Source organism: Triticum urartu, chromosome 6 (genome assembly GCF_003073215.2).
Source record: "Triticum urartu cultivar G1812 chromosome 6, Tu2.1, whole genome shotgun sequence".
NCBI classification, from domain to species: Eukaryota; Viridiplantae; Streptophyta; class Magnoliopsida; order Poales; family Poaceae; genus Triticum; species Triticum urartu.
The window spans coordinates 44,979,110-45,000,746 of NC_053027.1; the positions used below are offsets into that span (position 1 = coordinate 44,979,110).

Consider the following 21,637-nt stretch of genomic DNA (forward strand, 5'->3'; position numbering starts at 1 on the left):
TGACATAGTATTTGTGGCAAAGCCACCGTTCATAATTCTTTCATACATGTCACTCTTGGTTCATTGCATATCCCGATACACCGCCGGAGGCATTCATATAGAGTCATCTTTTGTTCTAGTATCGAGTTGTAATCATGGAGTTGTAAATAAATAGAAGTGTGATGATCATCATTTTCTAGAGCATTGTCCCAAGTGAGGAATAAAAAGAGAAAGGCCAAAAAGAGAAGCAAAAATGAGAGAAAAAGAGAGAAGGGACAATGTTACTATCCTTTGCCACACTTGTGCTTCAAAGTAGCACCATAATCTTCATGATAGAGAGTCTCTTGTTTTGTCACTTTCATATACTAGTGGGAATTTTCATTATAGAACTTGGCTTGTATATTCCAACAATGGGCCTCCTCAAGTGCCCTAGGTCTTGGTGAGCAATCAAGTTGGATGCACACCCACTAGTTTCTTTTGTTGAGCTTTCATACATTTATAGCTCTAGTGCATCCGTTTCATGGCAATCCCTACTCCTTGCATTAACATCAATCGGTGGGCATCTCCATAGCCCATTGATTAGCCTCGTTGATGTGAGACTTTCTCCTTTTTTGTCTTCTCCACATAACCCCCCTCATTATATTCTATTCCACCTATAGTGCTATGTCCATGGCTCACGCTCATATATCACATGAAAGTTTATAGGTTTGAAATTACTAAAGTATGAAACAATTGCTTGGCTTGTCATCAGGGTTGTGCATGATGATATCATTCTTGTGTGACGAAAATGAAACATGACTAAACTATATGATTTTATAGGGATGAACTTTCTTTGGCCATGTTATTTTGAGAAGACATAATTTCTTTGTTAGTATGCTTGAAGTATTATTATTTCTATGTCAATCTGAACTTTCGTCTTGAATCTTTCGGATCTGAATATTCATACCACAATTAAGAAGAATTGCATTAAAATTATGCCAAGTAGCACTCCGCATCAAAAATTCTGTTTTTATCATTTACCTACTCGAGGACGAGCAGGAATTAAGCTTGGGGATGCTTGACATGTCTCAAACGCATCTATAATTTTTTATTGCTCCATGCTATATTATCTACTGTTTTGGACATTATTGGGCTTTATTATCCACTTTTATATTATTTTTGGGACTAACCTATTAACCGGAGGCCTAGCCCAGAATTGCTGTTTTTTTGCCTGTTTTAGGGTTTCGAAGAAAAGGAATATCAAACGGAGTCCAAACGGAATGAAACCTTCGGAAACATGATTTTCTCATCGAATACAACTCAGGAGACTTGGACCCTATGTCAAGGCATGTAATAGGAGGCCACGAGGTAGGGGCGCGCCTACCCCCCCAGGCGCGCCCCACCCTCGTGGGCCCCCTGTTGCTCCACCGACGTACCTTCTTCCTCCTATATATATCCACGTACCCCCAAACGATCAGATACGGAGCCAAAACCCTAATTCCACCGCCTAACTTTTGTATCCACGAGATCCCATCTTGGGGCCTGTTCCGGAGCTCCGCCGGAGGGGGCATCGATCACAGAGGGCTTCTACATCAACACCATAGCCCTCCGATGAAGTGTGAGTAGTTTCACTCAGACCTACGGGTCCATAGTTAGTAGCTAGATGGCTTCTCTCTTTTTGGATCTCAATACAATGTTCTCCCCCTCTCTTGTGGAGATCTATTCGATGTAATCTTCTTTTGCGGTGTGTTTGTTGAGACTGATGAATTGTGGGTTTATGATCAAGTCTATCTATGAATAATATTTGAATCTTCTCTGAATTTTTTTATGTATGATTAGGTTATCTTTGCAAGTCTCTTCGAATTATCAGTTTGTTTTTGGCCTACTAGATTGATCTTTCTTGCAATGGGAGAAGTGCTTAGCTTTGGGTTCAATCTTGCGGTGTCCTTTCCCAGTGACAGTAAGGGCAGCAAGGCACGTATTGTATTGTTGCCATCGAGGATAACAAGATGGGGTTTTCTTTCATATTGCATGAGTCCCTATCCCTCTACATCATGTCATCTTGCTTAAGGCGTTACTCTGTTTTTAACTTAATACTCTAGATGCATGCTGGATAGCGGTCGATGAGTGGAGTAATAGTAGTAGATGCAGGCAGGAGTCGGTCTACTTGTCTCGGACGTGATGCCTATATACATGATCATGCCTAGATATTCTCATAATTATGCTCAATTCTGTCAATTGCTCAACAGTAATTTGTTCACCCACCGTAGAATACTATGCTCTCGAGAGAAGCCACTAGTGAAACCTATGGCCTCCGGGTCTATCTTTATCATATTGTTCTCCTACCACTTTGCTATTTACTTTGCCTTTATTTTACTTTGCATCTTTATCATAAAAATACCAAAAATATTATCTTTATCATATCTATCAGATCTCACTCTCGTAAGTGGCCTCATAGGGATTGACAACCCCTATTTGCGTTGGTTGCGAGGATTTATTTGTTTTGTGCAGGTACGAGGGACTCGCGCGTAGCCCCCTACTGGATTGATACCTTGGTTCTCAAAAACTGAGGGAAATACTTACGCTACTTTGCTGCATCATCCCTTCCTCTTCGGGGAAAACCAACGCAGTGCTCAAGAGGTAGCATACGTCTCCAACGTATCTATAATTTTTGATTGTTCCATGCTATTATATTATCAACCTTGGATGTTTTATATGCATTTATATGCTATTTTATATGAGTTTTGGGACTAACCTATTAACCTAGAGCCCAGTGCCAGTTTCTGTTTTTTCCTTGTTTTAGAGTATCGCGGAAAAGGAAAATCAAACTGAGTCCAATTGACCTGAAACTTCATGGAACTTATTTTTGGACCAGAAGAAGCCCACGGAGTATCGGAGATGGACTAGAAGAGTCCCGGGCTGCCCACGAGGGTGGGGGCGCGCCCCCCTGACTCGTGGACAGCCCGGAGATCCACCAACGTACTTCTTCCTCCTATATATATCCATATACCCTAAAAACTTCGATGAGCACAATAGATCGGGAGTTCCGTCGCCAGAAGCCTCCATAGCCACCGAAAACCAATCTAGACCCGTTCCGGCACCCTGCCGGAGGGGGGAATCCCTCTCCGATGGCCATCTTCATCATCCCGGTGTTCTCCATGATGAGGAGGGAGTAGTTCTCCCTCGGGGCTGAGGGTATGTACCAGTAGCTATGTGATTGATCTCTCTCTCGTGTTCTTGAGGTGATACGATCTTGATGGATCGCGAGCTTTGCTATTATAGTTGGATCTTATGATGTTTCTACCCCTCTACTCTCTTGTAATGGATTGAGTTTTCCCTTTGAAGTTATCTTATCGGATTGAGTCTTTAAGGATTTGAGAACACTTGATGTATGTCTTGCCGTGCTTATCTGTGGTGGCAATGGGATATCACGTGATCCACTTGATGTATGTTTTGGTGATCAACTTGCGGGTTCCGCCCATGAACCTATGCATAGGGGTTGGCACACGTTTTCGTCTTGACTCTCCGGTAGAATCTTTGGGGCACTCTTTGAAGTACTTTGTGTTGGTTTGAATAGATGAATCTGAGATTGTCTGATGCATATCATATAATCATACCCACGGATACTTGAGGTGACATTGGAGTATCAAGGTGACATTAGGGTTTTGGTTGATTTGTGTCTTAAGGTGTTATTCTAGTACGAACTCTATGATAGATTGAACGGAAAGAATAGCTTCATGTTATTTTACTACGGACTCTTGAATAGACCGATCAAAAAGGATAACTTTGAGGTGGTTTCGTACCCTACCATAATCTCTTCGTTTGTTCTCCGCTATTAGTGACTTTGGAGTGACTCTTTGTTGCATGTTGAGGGATTGTTATATGATCCAATTATGTTATTATTGTTGAGAGAACTTGCACTAGTGAAAGTATGAACCCTAGGCCTTGTTTCAACGCATTGCAACACCGTTTGTGCTCACTTTTATCATTAGTTACCTTGCTGTTTTTATATTTTCAGATTACAAAAACCTTTATCTACCATCCATATACCACTTGTATCACCATCTCTTCGCCGAACTAGTGCACCTATACAATTTACCATTGTATTGGGTGTGTTGGGGACACAAGAGACTCTTTGTTATTTGGTTGCAGGGTTGCTTGAGAGAGACCATCTTCATCCTACGCCTCCTATGGATTGATAAACCTTAGGTCATCCACTTGAGGGAAATTTGCTACTGTCCTACAAACCTCTGCACTTGGAGGCACAACAACGTCTACAAGAAGAAGGTTGTGTAGTAGACATCACCAAGCCCTAAACTCTCTCGGGAGGGCTGATCTGGAGTCCGTTCGGGGCTCCGGAGAGGGGAATCGGTCGCCATCGTCATCATCAACCTTCCTCCATCACCAATTTCATGATGCTCGCCACCGTGCGTGAGTAATTCCATCATAGGCTTGCTGGACGGTGATGGGTTGGATGAGATTTATCATGTAATCGAGTTAGTTTTGTTAGGGTTTGATCCCCAGTATCCACTATGTTCTGAGATTGATGTTGCTATGACTTTGCTATGCTTAATGCTTGTCACTAGGACCCGAGTGCCATGATTTCAGATCTGAACATATTATGTTTTCACCAATATATGAGAGTTCTTGATCCTATCTTGCAAGTCTATATAGTCACCTATTATGTGTTATGATCCGTTAACCCCGAAATGACAATAATCGGGATACTTACCGGTGATGACCGTAGTTTGAGGAGTTCATGTATTCACTATGTGTTAATGCTTTGTTCCGGTACTCTATTAAAAGGTGGCCTTAATATCCCTTAGTTTCCAATAGGACCCCGCTGCCACGGGAGGGTAGGACAAAAGATGTCATGCAAGTTCTTTTCCATAAGCACGTATGACTATATTCGGAATACATGCCTACATTACATTGATGAACTGGAGCTAGTTTTGTGTCACCCTGGGTTATGACTGTTACATGATGAACTGCATCCGGCATAATTCTCCATCACCGATCCATTGCCTACGAGCTTTCCATATATTGTTCTTTGCTTATTTACTTTTCCGTTGCTATTGTTATCATCACTATAAAACACCAAAAATATTACTTTTGCTATCGTTACCTTTTACCACCATTACCATTACTATCATATTACTTTGCTACTAAACACTTTGCTGCAGATATTAAGTTTCCAGGTGTGGTCGAATTGACAACTCAGCTGCTAATACTTGAGAATATTCTTTGGCTCCCCTTGTGTCGAATCAATAAATTTGGGTTGAATTCTCTACCTTCAAAAATTGTTGCGATCCCCTATACTTGTGGGTTATCACTCACGCACAAGTAGAAGGTTGTGAGTGTAAGTCCTCATACCCATGTCTATTTCTGTATTATTATTTACATCCAAAAGGTTGAGAAAACTACCGGCTAGAAACTATAACATTTTGTAAGAATGGTAACTTGTTTGAATCTTTGTCATAGAGCACATCCTACTGTGGGTTTGATACCCAGGTCACTCCTTAGGGAGAAGTTAAGGGGACTTTCAACAATCTGAAACCAGATCATAAAGGGTCATCAACCATCGAAGTGCTGGTTGTGGTGCCTTATATTACACTGTGGAATTGTGTGTACTGGTATGAACTAGGTCTGGTGGGAACACAGCCGAGTAGGATGACGAGGGAGCCAAGGTGGCAGACAACGCAAAGGCCATCCATTGTCGATCTGGCAGTCGAAAGAGTAGTGATTTTGCTTTTTCCTAAAGTAAACATACAATCCAAAAACTAAAAAGATTATGTATGTATATAACGTGAATGGCAATGAACTTAAGCGTGTTGTGGCATTGGTCCAGGCTTCGAATACTAAGGCCACCATTTTTATCATTTTTTTAATGTTAATCTATTTTTTATGCTTTCTACTAAATCTTGAGATATTTTTATATTGTGAAAATCAGTGATAGAGTACATGATCATGGACTCTATCATTGATTTTGTACATATCAAGTGACGTGCACAAGGGAAAAGGATTATTCACTACAAACCTCATGGATTGACTTGTGCATAACTCACATGTGGATGTACATATTTTGTACAACCAAACATTTCTCAAATCATGTGAGACTTTTTCACCTACCTCATGTGTCGGGGATATACCCCGCGATATGACCCGACCGGAGATATGGCCCGGCTAGGACTTGGTGTTTCATTGGTAAACGCCCGAGCCTGGTGACTCATTGATGACCCGGCAGATTGTAAGCCGACAGATAGTTAGAAGCCGACAGATTCTAAGCCGGCGGACAGTTATAAGCCGGCAGATTGTAAGCCAACGGACAGTTATAACCCGGCAGATAGTTATAACCCGGCAGACAGTTATAAACCGACAGACCACTACTAGGGAAAACCCTAGCAGTAGCGCTGGTTTTGTGCTCACTAGTAGCGCGGGTAGGTGCGCTACTAATAAGGCGCTACAGCTATTGCTTAGCAGTAACGCGTGCCGCACGCGCTACTGCTAGGACAAATAGCTGCAGCGCTTGTTCACTCCCACGCTGCTGCTAATGTAACTACTGGCAGCGTGTTTTCTTTCCATCGCTACTAGTATTTTTTTTTATTTTTTTAGTGTATTTATGCGCCATCGTACAAATATTGGTACAATACCAGTTATGAGGTTTACATCATTATGTCCATAACAGTGTGTCAAATGAAGGTGGATTAGGTTCAAGTGGAGGCAATATGTGGTGCATGTCAAAAGTATACTACTAATCCAAACTTGATCTAGTTTGGACAGTAGTACTTTCGATGTGCACCACATGTTGCCTCCACTTGAATCTAATCTGCCAGCACAAGCTATTTAATCATCATCATAATCATTAGCACCAACAATATTTATTTAATCACCACTAACACTAGCTAATAATAATCATCAATCATTACCACCAACACTAGCTATTTATCATCATAGTAATAGTGTAGCACATCATCATCCTCAAACTCATTTCTAGCTAATCACTCTTGCTGCTCTCTCTTAGGTAAAACAACATAAAACATGTGTAGCTCTCCTCCTTGATCAAGTTGGAGCATGCAGATGAACCTGTCTCCTAATTTTGGGTAGCACATCTGTTTGCTGCCCCCTAGTACTTGTCTGCGCTCCCCCATCACATATCTGGTCCAGTCTTGCACTATTAAGCATTCATCGTTGATCTTGAATGCACTAAAGTAACATGTAGGATATCTTGGTCGTAAGCTAATAATACTCATGGTACCTTTAGTCTCGATCCCATAAGGCACAACATTCATCGGGAGTCCCTGTTGAAGAACATCGTATGGTCACATACTTAGCAATGAAGTTTAGCTTCACAAATAATGTATGGAAAAGATGCACTGAGGACAAATAGTAAAAATCTTACCATCCTTCCTAAATAGATGTGACCGTAGTTCATGACGAACACTATTGGTCGCACGTTTCAGTACTAAGATTTCTAAGTCCATGAAGAAAATTTGTCTTGACGGTATCAAGATCCTCAAGCCATGAAACATAATGACTTAGCTCCTCGCAGTTTAGTTCAGCCCCGGGACAGTAGTAGGTCCTGTCTACCAAGCGCTGGACATGTTTGCTTGCACCGAAATAAGCTGACAATACAAATTAGTTGTCAACTATTTTTGAATAAACAGTATCAAAGACATAAATATGGTTGAGAAACTTACATTTTGGTGTAACTGGAGGCGTCTGCACATCGACCCAGATGTCGGTATTACCTTCAATATCATCTTCCGGAAGAATATCAAAGGTGATAACCATATCAGGCTCAAATGCATAAGTCTTGCATAGTTCTCGCCATGTTTTGCATCCAAAATAGGTGTAGTCGTCTGAATTGTATAATTTTGCGTGGAAAATATAACCATGCTCGGTCTTCAAATAAACTTTCTTTACCTCCATAGTATGACTGAAACCTATCTTATCCAATACAAAAACTCTTGCATGGCAGGGGATACGCTAGTAGAATAGTAAAAAAAATATAAGTTGAAGCAAATGAAGCAGATGTCATGCTTAATTACGAAAAAAGACTTGTCGTTGTGACTTACTGTATCCACTTCGAAGTTCTCGTCCAGCTTGATGCTGAAGCGCCTATCATCATCTAGGAAGATTCCGTCGCACAGGTCGCGCTCGTCTTCGCAGTATTTGCAAATACCGAAATCCTTTTTGTCGTCAGACATTTCCTATGTTCATAGTTAAAACCTTAATTGAAAATCGATAAAAGACAACTACCAGGATACTCAACACACAAATCCGGGGCACTCGATATTTCCTACATATTCTGGCAAAAGTCATGCCAAAATTCACGGAAAAATCCGGCATGACCTTTGCTAAAATAGGATATATCGAGCGCCTGAAATTTGCCGGAACGGAAATGAATCAACACTCCGGCAAAACATAGGCCACTCGAAGGTGTAACCTGCAAACATGACCGGCCACTTGGATATTGAGCAACACAAGATATACATTTCAAAATATCTTATAAGACTCAAATTAGCATGCATTCAATAAGCAAAAGTAAATCATCTCATGCGTCCGTACATCGTCGAATATTATCACTAATACATCCCGAATAGTGTCATACATATAACATCACTAGTACAACTAAAACCCTAGCACACGACGGGTATCGGCGCGGGCGGTGGACACCCACAGAGAAGGAACCATCACGGGATCATAGCTCTAGTGAGATCCCTGGAGAACCTGCCAGGTATTGGAGAACCTGTGCTCCAACGCAAACAAGTAGCAATGGACGTGTGCGTCCTCCTCACTGACACGGTGACGCACCACCTCCGCGGAGTCCTCGAGCCTCTGGACCGTCATTGGCCCACGCGACCGCCACCAAAGAAGGTTCGGGTCAACGACAGGCTGGCTCCTCACCAACCTGCGCCCCCCGGTAGGTAGTGCCTCCCAGTACCACCCCGGCGGAGCCCAGTCCCGGACATGGCCCATCTGGTCAAGCAGGTGTCGTCCTCCGCCGACTCGACGACGAGGATGCGGGATAGGCATCATCCACGTCGATGCGGGAAAATTGCTTTAACTAAAAAAATAGCAACAAGTTCTTACTAACTAGTTCTATTAATTCAACTAGTTCTTACTAAAAATAAACTTACTATAAATAAAAATATTCTAGTACCTAATTAGTACCTAGTTCTTACTAACTAATTAGTACCTAAGAACTACTGCCCTAATTACCATCTAATTTGATGAACCTATAGGGGTGGAAAGTGGTAGAAACCCTAACTAATTTGATGGAGGTAGAAACCCTAGGCAGAGGTAGGGGAGAGGGAGGAGCAGGCGTGCTTACCTCGGGTGCCTGCGACGAGGGAGGGGCAGGCGGCGTCGAGGTCGTAGTCGGGGCTCCGGGGCGGCGTTGAGGTCGGGGGGGCGGGGGCGGCGTCCGGGGCGGCGTTGAGGTCGGGGTCGGGGGCGGCGTCCCGGGCGGCGTTGAGGTCGGGGGCGGGGCCGGCGTTGAATCTGGGGTCGGGGGCGGCGTGGGGAGAGCGCACGGCGGCCGAGGGGCGACGGCGGCGGCGAGAGTGGAGTTGATTTGGGGGATGAAGTGGCCGTGGGGAAGGACGAACCGCGTGGTTAAGTCAGAAGTACCAGTAGCGCGTTCCAGAAAGGGCGCTACTGCTACGTTAGCTACAACGCGTTCTAGAATACACGCTGCAGCTAAGGAGATTAGCAGTAGCGCTGGGCCATTATACGCGCTACTGCTAGGTTGGGCTAGCCATGTGCGCCCAGTTCAAACGTAGCAGCAGCGCTTTTCGCTAGTACGCGCTACTGCTAAAGTCATAGCAGTAGCGCGGTTTATTTACGCGCGCCGCTACTAAGTAGCAGCAGTGCTTGATTTTGTACAGTGCTACTGGTAAAATTCTGTGTATAGGCTTTTCCCTAGTAGTGGACAGTTATGACCCGGCAGACAGATCGTAATCCGGCAAGTACTTAGCCATGAAAATGAGTCGCCTGGAGTTAAGAAGCCCATGGTGAGAAGCCCGTGATGAGAAGTCCATGGTGAGACGTCAGAATAGGTTAAGTCCTAATCCGAGTTGGACTCTACATGTAACCCGCCCCTTCAACTTATATAAGGAGGGGCGGGGCACCCCAAGAGGGAGAAGGTTTTTTAGACGTCTCAATAGACAAGTTAGGTTGAGACAGACAAGTCAATAGCTCTCGAGATAGAGCACCCTTGTAATCGTGATCATGATCAATATCAATGAAGGAGGATGTAAGCTTTTACCTCCACCGTGAGGGGCCGAACCTGGGTAAAATCTCGCGTCTCTCGTCCCACTCAACCCCTCTCAAGCTACCACATAGATGCGTTGGCCTCACGACTAAGTCCTTTTCATATGGACATCTGTCGTGACAAAACCACGACATCATGTACCCATAAGCTACGCTATGTCGAAGTTTAACTTTTGTTGACCATATTGAGGTTGGTTCTATTTCCTTTGTTGAAAAATCAACAAGATTCATAAGGAACATAAGAAAAAGCCAGTGATGTGTAAACATGACATGACACCATGCCAAACTATATCTACTACTTACGAATGTTGTAGTGAGCGATTTTGGGTTACGCTCACGGGCCACTTCCTTGCGGTATGGATCATAGTGCTTGTGTCCATGGAACCAAACATGCACATTTGTTCAAAAGGTAGTGCCCCATTGCTCAGTGCCATGAAGCGGATCACTGCTTGTGGCCAACCAAGTATCAGCCAACAATTCATCCTCTTCAAGTCGAAATGTTCTCCTATTTTCTTATTTTAGTCCGCAGCTGGCGCCTGCATGTCCTTAGGATCACCGTCCAACTGGTCATTGTTTGGTTGTTGGGTCTGCGTCGTCTAGGATTCTGTCTGCTGGGTGTCCGACATCTGGGTGTGTGTCTGGTGGGTGTCCTTCGGCTCCAACTGGGAGTCATCCACTTGCCCTTCTTTATGGTGGCTGACGTCGCCTTGCATCATGTTCATCATTACGTCCTCCTCATCAGCACCTGGTTGACACATTCCGGCAAACAAAGAATAGGCACTACCGGGTATGGTAGCCGGCATCCGTGAACGGACAAGCGTCGACAACTGCGATAAACATAGTGTTGAGGTTGACATTGTATGACACTTGATGGCTAAAGGTAACGGTAGGGCGGGCTGCTGTTGCGGACCAAGCTACGAGGCGACGAAGTAGTATGGCGGATGCAACTGCAACGGGTTTACGAGATTTGTCCCACTAGAGCCCTAGCGGTAACGGTAGGGCGGGCTGCTGTTGCGGACCAAGCTACGAGGGGGCGAAGTAGTATGGCGGATGCAGCTGCAACGGGTTTACGAGATTTGTACCACTAGAGCCCTAGCGGTAACGGTAGGGCGGGCTACTGTTACGGACCAAGCTACGAGGCGGCGAAGTAGTATGGCGGATGAAGCTGCAACGGGTTTACGAGATTTGTCCCACTAGAGCCCTAGCGGTAACGGTAGGGCGGGCTGCTGTTGCGGACCAAGCTACGAGGGGGCGAAGTAGTATGGCGGATGCAGCTGCAACGGGTTTACGAGATTTGTCCCACTAGAGCCCTAGCGGTAACGGTAGGGCGGGCTGCTGTTGCGGACCAAGCTACGAGGGAGCAAAGTAGTATGGCGGATGCAGCTGCAACGGGTTTACGAGATTTGTCCCACTAGAGCCCTAGCGGTAACGGTGGGGCAGGCTGCTGTTGCAGACCAAGCTACGAGGCGGCAAAGTAGTATGGCGGATGCAGCTGCAACGGGTTTACGAGATTTGTCCCACTAGAGCCCTAGCGGTAACGGTAGGGCGGGCTGCTGTTGCGGACCAAGCTACGAGGGAGCAAAGTAGTATGGCGGATGCAGCTGCAACGGGTTTACGAGATTTGTCCCACTAGAGCCCTAGCGGTAACGGTGGGGCAGGCTGCTGTTGCAGACCAAGCTACGAGGCGGCAAAGTAGTATGGCGGATGCAGCTGCAACGGGTTTACGAGATTTGTCCCACTAGAGCCCTAGCGGTAACAGTAGGGTAGGCTGCTGTTGCGGACCAAGCTACGAGGCGGCAAAGTAGTATGGCGGATGCAGCTGCAACGGGTTTACGAGATTTGTCCCACTAGAGCCCTAGCGGTAACGGTAGGGCGGGCTGCTGTTGCGGACCAAGCTACAAGGCGGCGAAGTAGTATGGCGGATGCAGCTGCAACGGGTTTACGAGATTTGTCCCACTAGAGCCCTAGCGTTAACGGTAGGGCAGGTTGCTGTTGCGGACCAAGCTACGAGGCGACGAAGTAGTATGGCGGATGCAACTACAATGGGTGTACGAGATTTGTCCCACTAGAGCCCTAGCGGTAACGGTAGGGCGGGCTGCTGTTGCGGACCAAGCTACGAGGCGACGAAGTAGTATGGCGGATGCAGCTGCAACCGGTTTACGAGATTTGCCTCACTAGAGCCCTAGCGGTACCGCAAAAACAGTTTTGGGGTTTTAGGCAAATTCATGTTTTTGCATAATATAATCTTAATCAACAACAATATAAATCAAACCTATTAATGTTTTAGCATCGCATAATACAATAATAATCTCAATTACAACAAATGTCCAAATCCGAATAATTAAAACAATACAAATGGTCTGGAATGGATAGAATGGTTCAAATCACACATAAATAAAATGGAAGTTTATCTCCCGTACAGTTGCCACTGGTGCTCAATGGGATCATCACAAAGCTGGGGCGTGGGTGGCATTATCCTCAATCTGTCGGTAGGTCTAAAGAAATACATTGATCTGATATTGGTTTTTGTTAGGCTTGACATGGCTACCAACATTGGCATAGGAAAGTTTAAATCCCTCTTATCCTCGATAATCATGTTGTGCAGAATTACACATGCAGCCATGATATTTGAGAGAGATTTTTTATCAGGACCTCGAATGGCACGCTGAGCTTGCAACGCACCAAATGCCCTCTCAATATCCTTGTGGCATGCTTCTTTTGCTTTGGCAAAAAGAAAATGTGCTTCTTGCTTTTTGGCTGACTGATGGTCTCCGCAAATGTTGATTATAAAGGATAAATACTGAAGACAAGATAACAACCCATGGTATAGTCATGTCTATTGATGATGCAGTTGCAAGCCGGAGATTCTCCACTAGCAAGCCGAGTAAAAAACATGTAATCTCTGCAATACATTGATATGATTGAGAGAACCCGGCAATCAAATCCAAAGAAGCAATGTCAAAAGCACAAATCATGCGTAATTCTGCGCAATATGGGTTATTATCTTGCCGTACAAACGGCTGTTATTTTAGTGGAAGGCGGATCTGCGGGAGAGATGCTCTTATTAGCAATTCGGAGTATCATCGAGCACGTGAATTAGACAAACTGCTCCGTAAAACCCACGTGTTCATCTTTCCACCACCACTTCACTCGCCAGAGTCCAACGGAATCTTTCTTCCCCCCCTAGACTGGAGATGCCGCAGTAGGGGAAGGGGGTGCTGAGTCGACTGTAGTGTAGTACTGCGTTTCCTCCTCCTCGTCGCTCTTCTTCTTATCTCATCCCCGACTCCGACGAGCCCCGGCGACCTACCGGCGAGGGATGGCGGCGACGGCGACAAAGCTGAGCAGCGGCCACGAGATGCCGGCCGTGGGGCTCGGCGTCTGGCGGATGGACTCCGGCGCCGTCCGCGGCCTCATCCACTCCGCCCTCCGCGCCGGCTACCGCCACTTCGACTGCGCCGGTACGCCCTCCCTCCCCCCCCCTTCACGTCTGTCTGCGCCATCCATCCCCGACCCCCATGAATCTCGTACCGTCTCATCTAGGACGCTTGCGTGCGTGGCTGGGGAATCCCACATTGGTAAAACCAAGTGTCAGAGTTCGTGATGGCTTCAAGCAGTAGATTTGCAAGTGCTGAAGAAGTTTTGCATTACTTTTATTCAGTAGTAGTACTAGATCTTAATTTACAGTGTTTGTTTTTCGGGAGATTTCGCCTGCGATGATGTGCTAACCGTCTGGGATTGCTGTCTGGTGCTGCAGCTGACTACAAAAACGAGGCTGAAGTTGGCGATGCGCTCGCAGAGGCGTTCGAAACTGGGCTTGTCAAGAGAGAGGATCTTTTCATCACAACCAAGGTTACTATTAATCAATTATTTTTCGATGCTTGGTTGCAGAAAAGGGTATTGGAATAAGAATATACCGATGTTCTCTTTGTGTTGGATACGACACGCCTACTACCCCTTTGTGCTAGGACCTGAGCCTATTAACAATTGTGTCCTATGAGCTCATGAGATGAGGTTCTGTATAGAGAAGTATGCGATAACATAGAATTTCAAGACATATATGGTTAAACCCGCCTATGATGGTGTATGGCTGGATGTGGCATTCAAAACAAAGACATAGTGAAATCATATGGTTGATCTAGCAATTGGAGAAAATGTGCTTCATCAGATAGCGCTAGGCGACACCTTGTCGGTATATCAGGTCTTTCTGATGACAAACCTATTTAGTACTGGTTAAAAAATGCTGAAAACGCTTGAAGGTGCACTTGTGACTCAGATGGAGAAAGGCTGTGTAGTTATGCACTGAATTGCGAGTATAGTGTACTGGAATCTTAAGTACCATCTATTGTTTTGACTAACTTGGCAGATTGTGAAACTAATCTCCTAGACTTAGAAAGCAGCAAGGCTGGCTTGTAGCAATCTTTTTTCCACCATGGTTATCTTTTTATGGCTTCACACACCAATGAATCAACAGTTGTTTGTCGACACTGACATTCAAATATGAGCACTTGAATTTCAGATTAATTCATCAATTATTGCATTTCCTAATTTACAGTTGTTATGGGGTTGCACTACCAAGTATTTTTGTTTACACCCCATTTCACTCTCAACATAAGAAAAGCACTCAAATGATGTTGCAACCTTCTTTCTCCAACATATATTGTGTTACTCAAAGCTCCATGTCTGTTGTGATTCTAGTTGTGGAACTCAGATCACGGTCATGTGGTCGAAGCCTGCAAGGATAGCCTGAAGAAGCTGCGATTGGATTATCTAGATCTCTACCTTATTCACTTCCCTGTAGCTACTAAGCATACTGGTATGATCCTTGTCTTTATCCTACCTAACATGGATAAAGAACACTTTATGCCATTCAATCTAACATAATTGAGTATCTTCATTTTAATTGTGTACAGGAGTTGGCACAACTGGCAGTGCTCTTGGTGATGATGGTGTGCTTGATATCGATACCACTATCACATTGGAGACAACGTGGCATGCAATGGAAGATCTTGTTTCCATGGGACTTGTTCGTAGCATCGGAATTAGGTAAAGTACATCATATAACCATTGGTTATGTGGTCTTTCCTTGGTCTATAACTCTATTTGAATTATTGAGGCATTTGGTCTCGACTCATTTAACCTGTGTAGATATTATGATGCGTCACTTGGGTCAGTTAGTTGATGTTGTCCCCATTTATCCTAGTCATGGCCACAGTTCAGTTTACTTAGAATTACAACTGTTCAGCTTGTTCCATTAATTTATTAGTACATAATTTGTTTGATCTATATCTCTTGGCTGCTGTGTATTTAGAATGATTTAGTCCTTCTGGATATTTCCATTTATTGGCTTACTGGTTGCTGTGCAAATAGTTGCTGGCCTTGTTGCCCAGAGTTTATCTCCATCTTTTCTTTCTAAATAAAGAGTGTGAGATCTTATTCTGCAATCCTTTCAAGTCCTGCTGAACCTGAATTGTTATCAATTGACTTTGTTGATTGTATACTATGTAAATTTGTGCTTAGTTGTTCTTGGCTTCTTACTTCCATTGTACAATTGTACAGTATGCTATTGCCTCTAGGTCACTTTCAAATTTATGCAGTCTAACATATTTAAAGATTTAAATAGCTTCCATTTGAGTTATACCTTGCATATTATCCAAGCAAAGACCCTTGAGTTAGCAGTACTGCACTATCCAAATGAGTAGCAGAATGGCACCCACCGGGTGCACAGAACAAGGATGGATGCGTTTCAATGTTTGTAATTTGCAAAGCGAATCTTGTTATGCTTGCACTCATCACCCTTAGTAACAAATAGTAACTGCATCCCCTGAACCATTCGAGCTGTAAACTTGTGCATTACCGTTAGAATGATAATTCTTCATGCTCTCTATGACATTGTGTGATCTCTAACTAGCTGCAAGTTAACAATCTCTACAATAGTGTCAGAATCTAGACTGCTCTGGTTGTAGCACTCCCAAGTTCCAATTTTGAACTTCACTACTTGAGCTGTGCTTATTCAGACTAACCAGAATCGAACTGTAATAAATCCCTGCATCTCCGTAGTTCCATTATGTTGTGTCGCATTTCCGTCACGATTCGAGATTTCATGGCTACTTCTCATGCTGGAGGAGAATTTCTATGTCTCAAATCTAACCCTTGAATTACTCATGCAGCAACTACGACATATTCCTCACCAGAGACTGCTTGGCCTACGCTAAGATAAAGCCCGCGGTGAACCAAATCGAGACACACCCTTACTTCCAGCGCGACTCTCTTGTGAAGTTCTGCCAGAAGCATGGAATCTCTGTCACCGCACACACACCCCTGGGCGGCTCCACTGCCAATACCGAATGGTTCGGCTCGGTCTCATGCCTCGACGATCCTGTCATCAAGGTCAGTATCACAAATCGTGACAATGTGACATCACATTCCATTCCAGCATTTAGAAAAAGAACACCTCCGCAAGCCTGGTTTTGTGATAGTTTCTCAACCTCAGTTTGCTGTATCGGTGCTTGCAGTCCCTGGCTGAGAAATACGGCAAGACACCGGCGCAGCTGGTCCTCCGGTGGGGCCTCCAGAGGAACACGGTGGTCATCCCCAAGACCTCCAAGGTAGAGAGGCTGGTGGAGAACTTTGCCGTCTTCGACTTCGACATCTCCATCGAGGACATGGAGAAGATCAAGGCCCTCGATCGCAACTACCGCACCAACCAGCCGGCCAAGTTCTGGGGCATCAATCTCTACGCTTGATTCCACTGCATGATTTGCTTCCCTGACAGTACAACCAATAATATGGGAGCTTGTCATTAGCGTAAATGAACTTTGAGTTATAGATGATATATTTGCAGCACAATTTACCAGGTTACCATTCTATTCGTGCTGAGCCATGCCCGGTTCATTCTCCCAGTATCTTCAGGACAACCATACAAGGTTGAACTCCATTCAACAAATCAGTCCTACCAAATTATTGGTCACACAACTTAATCCTCTGTATTTAGTTGAACTCTTTCATTGCCTGGAAAGTGAAAACACAGCATGTCTGGTTGAGCTTCATTCAACAATTTAGTCCGGGCAAATGTTACACCTTGGGGGCAAGTTTTTGCCGAGTATGCAACAAATAAGTTATACGGCTAAGGAAAAAAATCTGGCAACAAACCAAAAACACTTGTCGCAAAAAATCAAACTATTCTATAGAATCTCTATGAATCAAATGAATAGAATAAGGTAAACAGACTTGACAGGAGTGCAAGGGCAAAAAAGATCCCAAAAATACAGGAAAAATTGCATGAGCAGTCGTTTTGTTATAACTAGCATAACATCCCTGTGTTGCTATGGAACCACAAAAATGATTCATTAATATTCGACTGTAACAACCAATACACGTCCAACACTGCAATAAGATAATCAATGTAACTGCATGGGAGCACCATGGCAAGAATATGATTATTTTTTTCTGTTCAAATTGAAGGAGTCTGGTGGGTTCTAGATGGGCGAGGAATATTGGGGTGGAGTGGGGACTGAACTCACCACCATCAACAAATAACTCCAATTTAAAGATACCAGACATAAAATGTGTTGGCCATGGTTGACTAACTATAAAAGAGAAAATTGCACCGAAGCCATTTGGAAGTTTGGACAAATTTGTAACTTCCGGCCAAAGTTATCTTAATGCACCTATAGTGGCTTACATGATTTACACTTCTTTTAAGCGAGATTAATGCACCTATAGTGACTTACGAGACTTACACTTTTGAAGTTTTTGGATTCTCTTAGGTGCCCAATTCGATATTTGCAGGGAGGGAAAGGTGTTGAACGGCCAGTTTCTATTTCCTTGATCTCTGGTAATGAAAGGGGATGAAGGACCAGGTGTTTTAAATTAGTTTTTGGACTTTTACGAGCGAAAAGAAGGCAGGCACGGGGGAATATTGTTGGATAGGCACCACATTACGAGGAACACGGATCGGGGCGGGGCCCCGCCCTAGTCATTGACCCATGCAACCAGGGTTTTTACATCAATCACCAATCATATAGATTCTTTTTCCTGTCAGGGATTTTGGATTATTTTTCGAAAATGTAAACGTCTACACGTGTGGGCGTTAGCCAACTTGTCCACACGTCTCCATCATCGTCCAGTAACTTCTGCACGAATCTTGGCACGAATTAGCTGATTTTGTATGCCACATAAGACAACTCGCGTGTGTGGTGTGTGAGAGAGGTCGCCAATACATAGAACAACTCGCGAGGGGCCGGTGTGTGGGCGTTTAGCAGTTCGCCCACACACCAGTTTTTCAATCACGCGCAAGGGCTGGTGTGTGGGCGTTTGCCATCTCGCCCACACACCCGCCTCCTTTCCCACACCCAAGCTGCCAGTTGCCATGCGTTTTGCAGTGTACATGGCAACTGCCCTAGTATGATTGCAAGCAGATGGCAACTCTTTTTTTTACCCGAACATGTCAGTTGCCATATGTTTTGCATGGTACATGGCAAACTGCCCTAGCGTGCACGTAAGCAGATGGCAACTCTTTTCTTTTTTAAATGGCAACTGCACGCACATGACAACTCTCTCTTTTACCCGAACATGTTTTTTGCCATGCCTTTTTTTGTAGCGCTACATGGCAACTGCCTAGTGTTAGTAGGTGGCAACTTCTAAAATTTTGAAATCATGACAACTGCAGTAGACCAGGCCACACATGGCAACAGCTGTAGTTGTCCAAAAAATGGCAATCTGGAACTTTGACTTGAGATGGCAACTGCAGTTGAGCAAACATGGCAACTGTAGTTGTCCGACATGGCAACCGTAGTTCAGCGACATGGCAACTGCACTTAAACGAACATGGACGAGGGTCCGGCCCATGGCAACTGCGAGGCGCGCGGTAAAGTGTCACGTGGGGCGTGCGGGAGCATGAGGTACGAGGCCTAACGTACCGGGCGTGTGGGCGTTATTTATTTCGCCCACACGCACGCGTGTAAGAGGGACCGGGAGCGAAAAAAAGAGGCGCGTGGGCGCTAATTCTTTTGCCCACACACACAAACGTATGGGCTAGTCCTCTTAGGCACCACACAGAACGTATGGGCAGATTGCTTAACGCCCACACGTGTGGCAGTTATCGGCGTCTTTATTTTTTTGTAATTTCAAATCCAATAACCCGAATGTGCCAAATCCAATAAAATCCATGCAACCTAAAGATAGCCAAGTTTTGTGAGCTGTGGCACCAAACATGATCAATAAAATCTGCCACCGCTAAGTTTTATTTTCTAATCCAAATATGAAAATTTCGAAATAAAAATTATCCAGATATGGAGTTCAAAATTTGGCCGAAATTTATACACGAAGATATGAAATGCAAGCGGGCGCATTTGTTTGGTCAGAATACGCCCGTCTGCTAGGCGCTAGCCGCTCCGTTGCCTTTCTCTGGAGTCCTCTCAAGTCTGAGGAGCGGCGGCGTCGTCATCGTCGCGTCAGTTCCGATTCCAATCCGAACCCCGGCCATGTCGCCGCCGGCCAGTCTCCCGCCGCCGGCCCCCGCCGGCACGCCCCTCGCCGACCTCCTCGAGTCCGCCACCTTCGCGCCCCCCGCGCCGGCGCCCCCGCCTCCCACCCCCGCCGCCATCCTCTCCGCGTGGTCGCACCTCCGCAGCGCCGCTCCCTCCCCCGCGGCCGCCCTCGCCGCCCTCGAGACCCTCCACCTCCACCGCCGCTCGCTCCGTCTCAGCTCCGCGCACCTCGAGCTGCTCCTGCCGCTCCTCCCGCTCCACCCCCGCCTCGTCTCCCCGCTGCTCGCCACCTGCCCGCGTCTCCTCCCCAACTATTCGCTCCCCTTTGCCTCCCTCCCCCTCGCCCCTCGGCTCCTCCTCCTGGGCGCGCTCGCCACCGCCAAGACCTCCAAGAATTCCACCAGCAATGGCAGCTCAGGGAGCCCCAGCACGGGGAATCTCGGGAGTGACCACGGCGGCGACGACCCCGTTGTGGCTGTGAGTCGCATTCTAGAGAATATGGAGCAGACCAGTGAGACCAGCGATGGTATTGACCACCTTGCGCTTGCTGGGATTGGCCATGCCCTGGCATGTGCAGATGAGCTGCACTTTGGGAGGATCCTTGTGTCCCTGGTTAGGATTTGCGGCAGGATCGGGGATGTAGGTGTTGCTGTCAGGGTGCTTAAGCTGGTGGATTGGCTGGTGTCGGGGTTCGTCGAGTCGAGGAGGATGCGCAAGGTTCAGGTTCTGTTCGAGGTAATTTCGCCGGAGAAGTGTGAGAGTGAGGGTTATGTGCTGTTTCCGGCGGTGATGGCGGCTTGCGGTGGACTACGGGCATTGAGGGTTGCTTCGGTGAGACATCGGTTGGACTTTGCTCCAAGGTTGAAGGAGGCTCCTGAACGGACCATTCGTTTTGCAGCTCGGAGGGCAGCTGTAGAAGGGAGGCCTGACGATGATCAGCGCCATGTCCTTCTTCAGTGTGTTGCATTAGGTTTGACACAGTGTGGGCCGGTAGCATCTAATGATTCAGTGTTACGGTGTGTTCTTATGGCACTGCTGGAGGAGCTCCTTCCTCTTCCGCGCCTGCTTAGGATCTCAGTTAAGAGTCCAGATGAAAATTCAGCTGAGCTTGCAAAGAATCAGGTCATGCAGCACCAGGATAGTGTCCTTTTCAAAGAAGCAGGGCCAGTGACTGGGGTTCTGTGCAATCAGTATTCATTTGCTGATGAGAAGACTAAAGATTATGTGGAAACTCGTGTATGTGAATATGCGCAAGAGTTGTATCATCATCTTCGTGCAGCAGTGTTGCTGCACCAGGCGAAACGGAATGGTTTGCTTGCTGAGATTGATAAGATCGCTGAGGCGGCATTTTTTATGATTGTAAGCTTTGCGGCAGAGGTTGCGAAACACAGGTTGGATGCAAACTCCTCAGGGGGGTTCCAGCCAGAGGTTGCTGTTAGGATCTTGGTGGAATTCTCTTGTGTGGAACATCTGAGACGTTTGCGTCTTCCTGAGTACACTGAAGCAATCCGGCGTGCTGTTGTTGTCAATCAGGATAATGCGGCAGCCAGTGCTTTATTCGTTGAGTCAATGCCTTCATGTGCTGAATTGACAACCAAACCAGGTTATTTTAATGCCACTCTCCTAATCTCCTTGTGCCATTATGATTAAAACTTCTCATGTGTTTGCTTGGATGTGCTTGCAACTGTTGATTAAAATGGAACTTTGGTATATTGTAGATTTACTAACCGGAACAAGATATATCTGTTACACGGATGAGGTCCAGACGTCACGCATATTGTTTTATCTGCGGGTTATGCCTACTTGTATTAACCTCATTCCAACTCATCTAATTCGGGATAAATTATCTCCGGTCATATTTTTGTATCCTTTATAGACACCACTACTATTTGTCTTACTATTTATTTTTGATA

The 21,637-nt window shown here is 45.5% G+C and overlaps 2 protein-coding genes across 2 annotated transcripts; both read left to right on the plus strand.

Moving 5' to 3' along the window:
• Nucleotides 1–13,391: 13,391 nt before the first annotated feature.
• On the plus strand, nt 13,392–17,287 carry LOC125517623 (NADP-dependent D-sorbitol-6-phosphate dehydrogenase-like). Its single transcript, XM_048682832.1, has 6 exons — nt 13,392–13,694; nt 13,991–14,085; nt 14,932–15,049; nt 15,147–15,279; nt 16,404–16,623; nt 16,749–17,287. The coding sequence occupies exons 1-6, from the start codon at nt 13,553–13,555 to the stop codon at nt 16,977–16,979; spliced, it is 939 nt and encodes a 312-aa protein (XP_048538789.1). The 5' UTR covers nt 13,392–13,552; the 3' UTR covers nt 16,980–17,287.
• Nucleotides 17,288–19,594: 2,307 nt separating this feature from the next.
• LOC125514788 lies at nt 19,595–21,631 on the plus strand. The gene is made up of 2 exons (XM_048680140.1): nt 19,595–21,327; nt 21,443–21,631. The coding sequence occupies exons 1-2, from the start codon at nt 19,719–19,721 to the stop codon at nt 21,598–21,600; spliced, it is 1,767 nt and encodes a 588-aa protein (XP_048536097.1). The 5' UTR covers nt 19,595–19,718; the 3' UTR covers nt 21,601–21,631.
• Nucleotides 21,632–21,637: the final 6 nt, after the last annotated feature.